Raw genomic sequence first — 14,832 nt, forward strand, 5'->3', positions numbered from 1 at the left:
CTCGAAAGAAAAATTCTGAAGTAAAATGCTGGATCAGAAAAAATTGCCGACTCCATGATGGTAGCCTTATTAAAAGGGCAGATTTGGTGCCATTACATGAATTTGTTGTGAATATTAAAAGCTTAGCTCTGTCACACAAATTACATCTTAAACGGAGTAATCAAGAGCTGCAATCAAGTTTACGTTTCCTTTTTCGTATTTGTCATCTTTAACCAATTCTTTTCCTTGTATCTGGTACTTTTAGTCACAATATGCCTGACCATGAGATTTCAGCAATGTTCAGATGGCAATCAACATTAATACATTCACTGACTGACTAGAGATCTTCTATGTTTTAGTGTTCTATTTTATGCACCACATTGTTATATGCCATGTGTATGATTTTTTTTTTCCCATTTAAGAACTTGGTTATTTTATAATGAAAGAAAAAAGAATATGATGATAAGTTACGATTGGTGAAACATAAAATGAAACTCCCAAAATGGGACAAAGGGTTTTATTCTCCAAAGACTAACAAAACTTCCAAACTACCAACACTTGCACAGTATTTTCAAACACAGAATTACATGGCATTGAATACTTCATAACATTATTTTCCATGTCTTGTAAATTACATCCTATAATTTTCAATAATTTGAATTACATGGCATTTGAATACATCATAACATTAACATTATTTTCCACATCTTGTAAATTACACCCTATAATTTTCAGTAATTCTCAAGAGACGCAGGGCAGACAGAATCTTACAAGTTATTATACAACAATCTTGAAAATATTACCATCAAACCAGTTCGATAAATTTCTCCCTCAGCCAATTTATTAGCCATAAGCTTGTATATCAAAATTGTTTTTCATATGCCCATTACTCATGTGCCACCGATTTGTTTCTTTCTACGGGTACCTGTTCAGAGCATACTAGAATAAGAAAATGAAAGAAAGCATGTGAATGAAATACAGGAAGGCATATAAATGTATCTAAGAATGACACTAAAACAAGTGTTCATGTTTAATATTACTTGTTAATACAAGTTTCAGCATGCAGTATACTGAAACAAATAAATTGTAAGACATCACAGTTGCCGAAAGGGTGTCTAACAACTCTATTTGCCAATGAACTTTAGCTCAAACAATACCTCCTATCATAAGAAAGGGTGGAAGGTAAGGTCGTGCATTCAAAACTCACCGAATGCATGCGTAAACTTACCGATAAACAAAAAGGCAATAAGTATTAAATATCAATAACAAAAAGTAGGAGAATCCATTTCTGGTTTTTCATATATAAATTTTGGGTACAAAAATAGTGGAAGAAAGCAGCAAGGATAGAATTCAAGCCTAGGAGACTTGATTCATAGTCTGAGGTATACAGTATACCACCAAGAGAGAAATGTTAAGGACAAATATTATACTATGGCATTAGCAGAGGTCAGAACACTAACAAACTGCGCACTTCCAATACCACCTCACTTACAAACAATGATAGTTTTGACATTCGAATCATGTAACAAGTCATTACAGACTAGAGCTTCAATTTTCTACATCAGTAGGTCTTTTGGACAATGAAGACCCTGCAAGATGCAGATGCTCCAACAAGATGAGCAATGAAGATCATGTTTAATATCTGAGTTTCCTAAATGGCCTACCTCCAAGGATTTTGTTGATTATAATCAAAATATAAGGCCATGAAAGGAGTGATCAATATCAGTTAATGATTTAAATGGATGCAATGGTGTTAAGTAGTCACTAACTCAACACATCTTATGCTAGCACGCGTGCACACACACATACTCTTCAAGCATAAGAGGAAGGAGAATCCTTTTATATGTCCAGTTAGAATACCTGAATACTATCATATAGATGTTCCTAACATTTGATTTTCTCTATAATCTACATACAACCATTGAGAAAAAAAAGGCAACTGTACTATTTTAGGAAACCTTACCAGCAGAACTCTTGCTCCAAAGGACGTGACCATCAATAGCAGTGAGATGCTGATCATCAAGACGCTTCCATGTTTTGATTGACTTGACTGCTCCCCAACCACCCTTTTCCATTTTCTCCAAATTCACTACCACCACTCTTGCTCTCCTTGCCCATCCAGCCTTCCCATAAGCATGGTATCCAAATCCCCCAGCATAACAGAGTTGTATTCCCGTTAGTTCACCACAGAAGTCATTGAGGTGATCATGGCCAGTGAAAACAGCCTTCACATCTCCTGCAGAAACCATTGTTGTGAAGAAGCCAGAGTTCACAGAAGCAGAGCTAATGCCTTCCTGTTTCACACCAGTGAAGTTTGTTGAGTCAAAACTTGAAAATTCTGGCAAAGGGATGTGAAAGTATGCAATCCCAGGTGCAGGTCCTTTTTGGGCCTCTGGCTTGGCCATGTATGCTCTCTGCAATGAAAAATGGGAAATTGTTAATACACAAATGTCCATTTAGGCAAAAGCTAACTCCCTTCATCCTAATTTATATGGCTTGTTTTCAAATGGCCCAATTATTAAAACAAAAGATAAAAGCATAGTGATAATCCTTATATGCCTTCAAGACTTGAATTTTAAAGAACTTCCATTCCTATAAAGTGAACATGTATTTTGACTTTATTGGGATGGAGAGAGCATAAGAAATAAACAAATAATTGTCTTAATTTGCCAGTAATGAAAATTTATGCTTGGCAAGTACCTGAAGCCTTTTAGAAGTGCGTTCAAACCAAAATTGTTGAGAAGGTTTGATCCAACCATAGCCAGGGATGGAGGGAATGGTGGAGTAATCGCCACTGTCAAGGAAGTAGAGATTAAGAACTGACTTGTTTTCAAAGCTAGAGCCCTTAACTCCACCAACTTCCACGTTATAGTTTCCAAAACCATCAATAACATGGACTTCCACAGGATTAACTAGAGACAGTGTGTTCTTTAATTTAACTATATGTTTCATTACCCCTTCCCTTGAGAGTGCAGATTCCTGATCATGGTTTCCCAAAACTGCAGCCCATGGGATGTTGGATGCGATTGCTGGTGCAAATGCAGCTTCCAAAGACTTAGCTGCATCTGTGACATCGTACCCAAAGATATTATCCCCTGTTACACAAAAAGCAAATACTTCAATTGTCTGAACATGCTTAACAAGCTTAAGAAAGTTTCATGGGGTAAATTGGGAAAGTAGAGTTTATGGGCATAACAAGACTGCATTTTGTATTGCTATATGCCCCCAAGTGTCAAACTAAAAGAGTCGAAGGTTTAAACATAGACCAATCACATGAAACAAATCCATCTTTTACATATTTTTCTTCCAAGTAGTCATTAGAGGAAGTGCTACCCGCACTTATGTGAGTTACAATTGGAGTTTCTCAAAATCGCTTATATAGTCCAATTTGACCTAATAAACACTCTATGTGAGACTCAACTTTAACTGGGTTAGGAGAGAGCTTAACTCTGCAGCTCATTGTCTAGCTAAATTTGCACATGCTCATAGGTCTACTGTTTGTTGTAATTCGCACATTCTTCCTGCTACAGTCTTGGATGCCTGCAGGATGGAAGGAAGGATGCTGCTTCTGTTTTGTTTTAGTAATATGCTTGGTTTATTAGCAAGAAAAACACTGTTAAGACTCAACACACATGGCCACACAACTCACAAGACACTTATCCAATCTTATCTTCAAAACGCAGGTGTTAAAGAAACAAAATGATAGAGCTGAATATACTTAGAAAGGAGGTAAATTCAGTACGCATACAATGTCAATTTGATCTGTCAGACTCTGCCTCTTTTATTAAAAAGAACCAAAAACAAAAAAACAAAAACTGGTAATAATAAGAAGAAAAATGAAATAGGGAATACCCGTGAAAACAATAAGATCGGGCTTCTCAGCAAGAATCATGCGTTTAATAAAGGCAGTGGTGTTGAGGTCAGAGCAAGTAGCCATTTGGGACGGAAACACATCCTCACAAGGCGTGGTCTTTCCATCCCCATAATGCATATCCGCCACTTGCAGTATCTTAAAGCTCCCACCTTTCCCAATCCGTAGCGGCCTCTCAGCCAAGCCATAGATCGGAAACAAAATGAGACACAGCAGAGCTACCTCCACGAAGAAATTTGAACCACCCATTTTCATTTTCTTCCCGTTATTGCTTTTCATTGATGATACCCTCAATAATAAAAAAAAGCCAAGAAGCACTTCCTTGTGTCTCTCTTTTTTTCTTTTTCTTTTTCTTTTGTCTTTTGTCTTTTTGTTTCTAAAACCCCGAGCTAAATGCTCTGCTGGGGCTTTAACTATGTATGTGAGTCGGTGGTGTCAGATTTCTGAATGGGTTAGCTGATTTTAGCTAATGACCATTGATGGGTATGTTGCTGAATGATGAACCATGAAGCCTCATCATCTTTTTTCTCGTCCTTTATTACAAGTCGTGCTCAAATGGGAAACCAGCCTCTTCAATCTTTGACGTCGGAATGTACCAACAGAAACAGCTCCTTGTATTGCTTCTTATCTGTCACGAGTCGAGTCACGACACTTGTAACCATCGAATATCAAGACAAAATAATAATAATAATAATCAATGTCATTTTAACTATCAAATTCTTTGTTAGAAGTATTTGTCAACAAATAAATAAAAATCATATATGCCATAGAATATTCGCCGGCATGGTTGGAGTCTTTGTAATATATAGGTAAGCAGAAGGCAGATGATAAATTTAATGTCCTCCTTCAATCCATGTCATTATCAAACATCAATTAATAATCTTATTACGTAGTGGTACACTCATATGAGATTAAGTAAAATCTTGAAGATTAAGGTTTCAACGTCATTTTTAAAGAGGGCAATTTCTGTTTAGGGTAGAGATTCATCCTTCCCACACGATGTTTGTACCTAAATTTCATTTTCATTAAATAAATTTATTGTTCATACACAAAATTTTTTATCTTCCATATTTACTTTTACATTTTTATTCTTTTAAAAAAAACCTCTTATATTTTTATATTTAAATTGTCATTTTTATTCATTTTAATTATATAATATAATATTAAAATGCTACAACATAATCTATAATCATATGTACTACATAATGTGAATTTCGGTTAGCTAAACTGATAAAATTTCTTATTATCAAATAAAAGATCTCAAGTTCAAACTCTAAATAACAATTATCGGCCTAAAATTATATTGTATTTATTAAATTATATATATTAATTATATAATAAAAGTCGGATTCAGAAAATTTTACTCTAACTATATAACATGACTAAAAGTATATATTGATGATTTTATCAATATCTAAGTGATAGGATGAAAGAATGTTATAAACTTGAAAAATTACAGGAAGATGTCCAATCACAACTATTTTCTATATTACAATCGGATTTGGTTGATTTACATTAAAATTTCACAAGTTCACACTAAAAAAAAAAAAAAAATTGAAAAATTATAAGACCACAAAATTTTTCACAACTTCTTGCTACAAATGTGACATGACAAAGTATGAATGGTGAAGAAAAATTATTGGGTCTATGTGTAAGTGATGGTTAGCCATCTACAATCTGTCATGTCAAAATTATGACAAAAAGTTGTGGAATAATTTGTGTATCTTAGAATTACTCTATAAACTTTATCCTTATCTTATAATCAAATTTGATGATACCAATCAAATTTGAGTAATGGTACCTTGTAAGATAAGGTCACAATTAAATGGGTCCAGAACCTGTTGTGTCACTAATAAACCAAAATATATATACATTGAGAATTACTCTTCTTCCCCAATTTGTGATCTCTTGTTTGACAATATATTGTACCCAAGGCCTAATGGGCCTCACATAAATCAAAGAAAACCAGGCTATCTCCCAAGTTTCACTTGTAAGTTTAGTATCAAATGTTTGCTAGTGCTTCTTTGCTTCCATGTGCTTCCTTTCATGGTAGATGTCTCACTACATCCAAAACCAAGTTTTTTCGTTACATACTCGGGGGGGTGTGAGTATATAAATAAATATATATATATATATAGAAACTGAAACTTAGAGAAAATCCAATTAAATTTTAATTGGATTCTCAATTTTGCGTCACATGTTTCATTTAATTTTTAATTTTGTGCCAATTGAATTATTGAGTATAAAAATTAAAGAGTCAAAATCCAATTAGATTCAAATTAGAGTACAATTTTCCACTATGTGTCCATCTAAATTTTTAATTTTTGTAGTAAGTGAATTATTGAGTGCAAAAATCAAAAAGTCTAGAACCAATTAAATTCTAAATCATATAATAATAATAATAATAATAATAATAATATTATGAGAAACCATTACATATTTTAGAAATGTATGGTTTAAAAAAAATGTAAACTAATACTATGTATAATTTGAACCGTATAATTGTGATTATTTTTAATTGTACCCGTATATATGCATAAGACTACACTCTAGTCTATATATCTATATATATAATAATAGGTGAAGCTGAGAGAAACTCAAATTAGAATTTCAAATTAGAGTTTCAATTTTGTGCCATGTGTCCTAAATTATTTATTTTTAAAGAGTTTTATTTCTTAATTTTAGAATCAAATGTGAGACCATATTATAAATATTCATCCAAGTGAGTTATTAAGTAAAAAAACCAAAAAGTCTAAAATAAATAAATCGTAAAAAAAAAAAAAAAAAGTGCTTCACAATAATTTAAAAAAATGGATAATTTACATTTTATACCTAATAATATCCTTACAAATTTTTTTAAAGAGTTAACAAAATATAAAAAGATTATCAATAATATTTAAATTATATATATATATATATATGAATTATATTATGCATCTTATTGTATATTTTTAAGTGTATTCATGTATATGCATGAGGTTACAAGCTATTTTTATTAATACAAAAGCCTTTACTGTGCTCTAGTTTCTAGGTTTATTTTATTTTTTATGATAGGAATTTTTTTTTAATACACACTCACAGAGAGAGGGGAGAAGATTTTTTAAAGAAACTTACAGTGATGTAATTGTAATTTATGATAAGATTTAAATAGATTGAGATCTATTTCTCAGAATCTAATTTGACATCTATGAATATTGATTTATTATTAATTGAATATGCACAAACGTGTGTGTATGAATATTCATATTTCACGTGCAATTAACGAATGGTGAGGTTCTCTATTTCCACTATAATCCAAATCCAAATAGAGGAAAAGGGGACAAGTTAAGTTAACATCATCTGTCAGATAGAGACAGGCAAGACAAAGATAGCACGAAAAAAATCAAATTGCTGCTCACTTGTGTAATAACTGCCCATTTATTACAAATGAAACTATGTGAATCACGTACAAGTTCAAGTATTAAACCAACAAAAATAGCTAAAGTAAACATAGACAAGGTGATTTCCTTCCCAAAGTCTAAGCCCTAAAATAATGGGTTTTTAAATCTTTAAACATTTTTTAACAAAAAATTTAATACGTATTTGGTCATGGGTCTCATTGATTGGTGGTTAGAGCCAAATATTCCATATATATTTGGAGCCAAACCTTAATCCTTTTTAAGAGCATTCGCATTGATAGTCCTAAAAAATTTAGTTTTTAGTAATTTAAAAAACTAATTTATCTATTTTAACACTATATTTTACAATACACCTAGCATCAATGGTTTTATTTTTTTTACCACTTTATTTAAATATTATCTTTATTCTTTTTTTTATTCTTACTTTATTTTGTCTCTTTATCTCTCTTCCTTTTTGTCTCTTTATCACCCACAACTAGGGATGACAGTTTTGCCCAGCCCTGCTTGACCCCCCCCCCCCCGCTTCGCTCCATAAGGGTTTTTCCCGCCCCGCAAAGGTGGTGGGGCAGAGATTATGCGAGATTTTAGCACCGCATCACGAGGCGGGGATGAGTTTAGACTTTTGAGACCTAACCCACCCCACCTCGCATTGATAAGGGTTAAATTGTAAATTTTTCATATCCTAAAACCCTACTATTTAAACAAACATATTATCAGCTTATTTTATTCTACCCAACAAGGCTTTCTGCCTCTCTTTTTTCTCTAGCAAGGTTGGAAATAAGGTACCAATTTTAACAATTTTTTTTTTTGTCTTTATTATAAACAAATTTATATACTATTGAATCAATGATTTTGTATTATGAGATTTTTGTTTTTGTTGTAATATTGTCTTATTAAACACATTAATAATATTATTCAATTTTTGCTAAAAATTAGTTTGATTTGATGGGATAAATTTATTTGTAATTTCAAGTATATTTTTATTAACGAAACGAGTTTTATTAAAAACAATTGTAATAGTTGTGGACAAATTAACAAGAAGTAGAGTTTTACGAGATGGAACGGGGCTTTGTAGGGCCCCAAGGGGCAAAGATGGGGCAATAAAATTTTCTCCATCATGCGCGACGGTGGGTGAAGACCCCATCCTTCGGACTCACCCCGTCCCATTGCCATCCCTACCCACAACCACCAAATAAACAATAGTTTTTTTTTTTTTTTCTTTTTTTCCCTTTGAAGCTACCGTGTCAATGAGCTTGTAAAGATAGCATTTCACTAATTGCCATTTGCAAAAAAATTTAGATATACCACCGCTATTGTAGCTTGCTTTTTAGTATTTGTGGTGCTAAAACAAACATTGTGCATTTGAATATTGCTTTTTCATTAGTTGAACAAACACAAACGTGTGTATAAATATTCACGTGCAAATGCATTGGTGAGGTTCTCAATTTCAACTTATTAATTGGTTTGCAGGTCAAGACCTTCCCAATGTTTCAGCCATAAAATAATGGGTTTGCAGATCTTTAAACTTCTTTAACAAAAATCAACACATATGACATATCTCATCACGGGCCTCATTAATTCATTGACGTTCTTCAAAATTATAAATTTATAATATTAGATGATTAACCCCCCCTTGAAGTTTAGGAAGCATTGCTGGCAACGATTATATTTTTATAGATAGAAAATATTATTTTTCATTAAGAGTAATGAATGGATGATACAGTTTGAAAATGAACACTTGTGGCTAATTTGGATGGAGAGAGAGTAAAATAGTGTTCGAGAAGATATTATGGATGTGTTTGGGATGAACTTATTTCCTTCAGCTTATTTACTTTTTTGTTTCTTTTTTGTTTCTTTTTGATATTTGTGGGGCCCAATAATTTAAGGACCAAGCCCGATTGCTCCTGGAAAATCCGAAGGCCCAGTCCGAGGAGAGCTGTGGCCCAAGCTCTACAGTACAGAGCACAAAACAATTTTGGAAGGCAGCCGAGGACAGTTTGGTTCTCGGCAGATCCTGAATCCCACCGAAATAAAGGGGTAAAACTGGTATAGGGACGAATTTGTAAGGAGATCCAAAATATCTTGGGGAAGTTATCCTTACTACCCTTCCAGATAAGACCCAACACATGACAGAGCCGTACTCTGCAGCCTTATCAACCATACCCAACAATTCTGGGATTAGACTGATGGGACAAATATCAGTCTTGTAAAGATTGACCCTACACGTGGACGAAGGACAATTAACACAGACGAGTATAAAAGAAGAAAGCAAGTAAATCTAAAGGGGGATCCCATCCCACCTCTGAAAAAGGAGGATCACATGGGAGAGAACATCTCAACAACACCGGACTTCACTGAAGAAAGTCCGTCTTTGGATAACCGGGGTTAGGCCTCAATGGTCCTCGGATCAACTCCGAGGAGTCCCATCCCATATGGTGCGACGTCTTAGGGCTTAAATGTTCAGGCCCAACACCTTTTTCTACCTGAATTCATCTAAAACCAGGATCGGACATCGCCCCGCGACCAGCGGCTAGCTTTTTAAGCCCACTCTCTACAAATTATATTGTGAGGGATCTTCCGTGCGCGAGCCCAACATCCTTATTGGGCCGCCAGAGAATCGTGTCCTTACAATTGGCGCCGTCTGTGGGAAAGCTTGCGCGTTGGCGCAGGTGGCGGTGGAATCAACTCATTGGCAAGCAGAAATTTCTGGGATCTCCTCCGTCTCCGGCGACATATAGTTGTTGCTCCGACGTAAACTTCTGCTAGGGGCTACGCCTCGCAGTGCTAAGGGCGCGGGCGTCTCTAGGGGCTTCCAGCCCCAGGCCAACTGTCCCCACCTTGGTGTAGGGGCTGGTGGTTGAAAAATAAAACAAATAAAAAGATCGTAAGTTTTGGACAGAACCAAGGCCTTGCATGGTCCTCGGACTCAAGCCTATGGGGAAACCAAGTACATTAAAAGATCATAAGTTCTGGACAGAACCAAGGCCTTGCATGGTCCACGGACTCAAGCCTATGGGGAAACCAAGTACATAAAAGATCATAAGTTTTGGACAGAACCAAGGCCTTGCATGGTCCTCGGACTCAAGCCTATGGGGAAACCAAGTACATAAAAAGATCATAAGTTTTGGACAGAACCAAGGCCTTGCATGGTCCACGGACTCAAGCCTATGGGGAAACCAAGTACAGAAAATCATAAGTTTTGGACAGAACCAAGGCCTTGCATGGTCCTCGGACTCAAGCCTATGGGGAAACCAAGTACAAAAAAGAAAAATCACAAGTTTTGGACAGAACCAAGGCCTTGCATGGTTCTCTGACTCAAGCCTATGGGGAAACCAAGTACAGAAAGGAAATCTTACAAGTTTTGGACAGAACCAAGGCCTTGCATGGTCCTCGGACTCAAGCCTATGGGGAAACCAAGTACAGAAAGGAAATATTACAAGTTTTGGACAGAACCAAGGCCTGCATGGTCCTCGACTCAAGCCCACTGGGGAACCAAGTAGCAGAAAGAAAAACTACAAGGTTGGACAGAACCAAGGCACTTGCATGGCCTCGGAACACAATTCCTATGGGAAACTAAGTACAGAAAAGAAAAAATACTAGTTTTGGATAGAACCAAGCCTTGCATGGTGCCTCGGACTCAAAGCCCTATGCGGGAAAACCAAGTACAGAAGAAAAAACTCCAAAGTTTGGACAGAAAACCAAGGCCTTGCTAGGTCCTCGACTTCAACCTATGGGGAAACCAAGTACATTAAAAGATCATAAGTTTTGGACAGAACCAAGGCCTTGCATGGTCCTCAGACTCAAGCCTATGGGGAAACCAAGTACATTAAAAGATCATAAAGTTTTGGACAGAACCAAGGCCTTGCATGGTCCTCAGACTCAAGCCTATGGGGAAACCAAGTACATAAAAAAGACCACAAGTTTTGGACAGAACCAAGGCCTCGCATGGTCCACGGACTCAAGCCTATGGGGAAACCAACTAAAAAAAAAAGAGAAAGAAACTACTATGGCATATAAACCTCAAAATCCATCCGAAGAGAACTTCTCGTTAACAGTTGGGTCAATCTTTAATTGCACGGGCTCCCCGGTCTACCCTCAGATCCCCAGTGCCAAAGGGGCTAATACGATACGGCACAGTATGTTACCCCAAGGGCACGATCCAAATCCATCGCTGCTCGGCTGCCCTCTCGGATATTCGTCTAGCGTGCATCACGCAGCACTCAGCAGCTATCTCGGTTAGTTCCATGAATTCAATCTATTGAGGATTGCCATTGTTATACTTGATAATATTTGCGAGTTTAAACTAATAAGGGTCTGTATTAAAGTGTTCTTCCGTCCAGAATAATGTTAAAGGCAGGCTTAGACTTAATATTCAGACCCAAAGTGGTAGTTGCAAAAAAAAAAAAGTATGTATAAAGAAATAAACACATCTTTTATTAAGACAAAAGAACAGTACAGTGTACAATAAGAGCTGAAACCAGCTTACATTAGAGTTAACTGCGTAAGCAAAAGAAAAGTACAAAAGAGTGAAGATGGTGCCGAGGAGATATCTCAGAGGAGAGGTTGGCTACTGTTCCAAGATGTCGTCTAAGGAAACTATTCCTCGACGCTTCTACATGCCCATAACTCAGGCAGCCAAAGAACCTGACCTCAGGCTAACACCATCTACGGAAAAGATGCAGGGAGCCGGAAGTTGGGAAGCCCCCACAGAAATTTGCCTGCTACAAGGCAGACGGCGCTGATGGCGGAAATTCCTTCTTCGGGCATACCAAAAATCTGGCATGACCAGAACCTGCTTCGGATTTTGACTAAAAGAGGGAGAAACATCATTTCCCCTCTCTCGAACTGAAATATTCTCTTGAGTCTACGCCTCCCTAGCCCGCACCTCACTATCTGGAGTCGCAGGAAGACACGACGCTTTCGTGGCGGAGAGAGCTCCTTTGCCCCAATCCTCGCCTCAAACATGATGTACTAAGAGGGGAGACTGAAGAATTCGTGTGAAAGTAAAGCAACCTTCTCTCCTATTTATTTAAAAGATGAGGTGATGGCATTTAATTCACGCAGCGCCCCAAGGAACGCTACAGACAAAATGTCTCCGGCTCGATTTCCAATGCCGTCTGCAACCCTGAGATTAAAGGAGTCTCGTGAAGACGCACCTCGAATACTGGGACGCCAAAAAGTACCGCGTGACCAAAGACTACGGAAATGCCTCTAAATCTGTGGGCCTAATAAATTCGCGGCCCAGGCCCGTTCTGCATGGAAGCCCGCGGACTATGGCCCACACCAAGGAATAACCGTTACCGAGGACAACTTCCTGCTCGGCAACTTATGAGACACCTGAGGAAAGACAGGTGCAAAGAGAAAAAGGGAAGGGCATAAAGTTTTGGACAGAACCAAGGCCTTGTATGGTCCTCGAACTCAAGCCTATGGGGAAACCAAGTACGAAAAGTTATTATTATTACAAGTTTTGGACAGAACCAAGGCCTTGTATGGTCCTCGGACTCAAGCCTATGGGGAAACCAAGTACGAAAAGTTATTATTATTACAAGTTTTGGACAGAACCAAGGCCTTGTATGGTCCTCGGACTCAAGCCTATGGGGAAACCAAGTACAAAAAGTTATTATTATTACAAGTTTTGAATAGAACCAAGGCCTTGTATGGTCCTCGGACTCAAGCCTATGGGGAAACCAAGTACGAAAAGTTATTATTATTACAAGTTTTGGACAGAACCAAGGCCTTGTATGGTCCTCGGACTCAAGCCTATGGGGAAACCAAGTACAAAAAGTTATTATTATTACAAGTTTTGGACAGAACCAAGGCCTTGTATGGTCCTCGGACTCAAGCCTATGGGGAAACCAAATACAAAAAATTATTATTATTACAAGTTTTGGACAGAACCAAGGCCTTGTATGGTCCTCGGACTCAAACCTATGGGGAAACCAAGTACAAAAATTATTATTATTACAAGTTCTGGACATAACCGAGGCCTTGTATGGTCCTCGGACCCAAGCCAAGGTGGTAAGTACTACTTTTTATTGGTCTGCCCTATTGTGCCAAGCACTCCTATTAAGATTATGGCAACATCTTTTTATTATTAAGTATTTTGGTTTTAGTCGTCATTGATTTAGATGCGGTATTATTGAGCCGAGCAGCACTTGCAAATTTATAAAAATAAAGAGACAGAACATGTAAAGTGAAATAGAAACAACTTTTATTAATATGAAAAATTATTACAATGTACAAAAAGAGGCTTCAACAAGCCTATACAAAAGAGGGGCTGCCGAAGCAATACTAACATCCACAGTACAGATAAGCAAACGATCAAGCGCCTTTTTGAACTTGTCTTCAAAGTCTCTCCAATCTCTGCCTCAGTGTTGCTCATACTAAAAGAAGAACTCACTTCAAAAAAAAAAAGAGAACGAAGAAGAAGGAAATAATAAGGAAGAAATCAATGAAGAAGATGGAGGACATGAGTAAGAGAAGGAGGAGAAGAAGAGTGGGAGAAATGAAAAGACAAAGAGATGAGCAAAAGAGGGAGAAGGACAGCACCAAGGCGGAACTGGTGCTGGGAAGACTATAAGAGGAAGACGGAGGAGGGCACCAGTGAGCAAGGAAAGGGAGAAGCAGAAGCACTTCGCCCCTGCCTCAACCCTGACTCCTAACACACTGGTGCCATGTTAGGTACGCTCGTGAGGAGCCGAGTGGTGCTGATATTGGGTGTTCTCGACTCAGTCACGCCAAGAGTTTGACATGACGAGCCCCTGCTTCGGATTTTGGCTGAAAGAGAGGAGGGACAGATCTTAAGTCTACGCCACCCTTGCCCCGATCGAGCCATTTCAAGCTTTATCGGAACATGGTGTTTTGAGGAAGGGCATGGTTCCTTCACCGTTCGTTATGGTAGGCGTGTACTGATATGGCGTATAACAAACGGGCTAAGCAGGCGCTAAAGGAGGCTACGGGTTTCAGATCTCAGAGGGAAGGAGAGGAGTCTGCACGAAAGTGATGGCCTCCTGCTTGCCTTCTTATAGGAAGGGCAGAACGGAGGGTATTAAATGCATTCAAGTTTCCCAAAGGAATCTGAAGAAAAAAGAGGCGTCCGTTCCACTTCCCCACCTTATCAAATGAGCCGCCGGACATAAATGAGCCTCGTAAAGGGGATTCATTAAGGGCGCGTCTGGGATAGCCAAGCGGCAGGAGTAGATCACGAGCAAATTAAACGGAATCCCTAGAAAACCGGCTAACCTCCTGGACAGGTGGAAAACCGCTCACATAAATGCGGGGTTGAACTAAACAAACCGTATTAAGGGCCCGGGTTTGCCAAAACCCTCCCTTCCAACCCGGAAGTCGGATAGAAGGGTTTTGAGGGGCTATTGTGGGGCCCAATAATTTAAGGACCAAGCCCGATTGCTCCTGGAAAATCTGAAGGCCCAGTCCGAGGAGAGCTGTGGCCCAAGCTCTACAGTACAGAGCACAAAACAATTTTGGAAGGCAGCCGAGGACAGTTTGGTCCTCGGCAGATCCTGAATCCCACCGAAATAAAGGGGTAAAACTGGTATAGGGACGAATTTGTAAGGAGATCCAAAA

General features: G+C 37.8%; 1 protein-coding gene across 1 annotated transcript; it reads right to left on the reverse strand.

Annotated features, from left to right (window-relative positions):
• Positions 1-545: 545 nt before the first annotated feature.
• Positions 546-4,468, reverse strand: LOC115955132 (probable inactive purple acid phosphatase 29). The gene is made up of 4 exons (XM_031073186.1): positions 3,832-4,468; positions 2,680-3,074; positions 1,943-2,393; positions 546-904 (listed from the first exon to the last, which is right to left on the reverse strand). The coding sequence occupies exons 1-4, from the start codon at positions 4,127-4,129 to the stop codon at positions 870-872; spliced, it is 1,179 nt and encodes a 392-aa protein (XP_030929046.1). The 5' UTR covers positions 4,130-4,468; the 3' UTR covers positions 546-869.
• Positions 4,469-14,832: the final 10,364 nt, after the last annotated feature.

Source organism: Quercus lobata, chromosome 8 (genome assembly GCF_001633185.2).
Source record: "Quercus lobata isolate SW786 chromosome 8, ValleyOak3.0 Primary Assembly, whole genome shotgun sequence".
In the NCBI taxonomy this organism is placed as follows: Eukaryota; Viridiplantae; Streptophyta; class Magnoliopsida; order Fagales; family Fagaceae; genus Quercus; species Quercus lobata.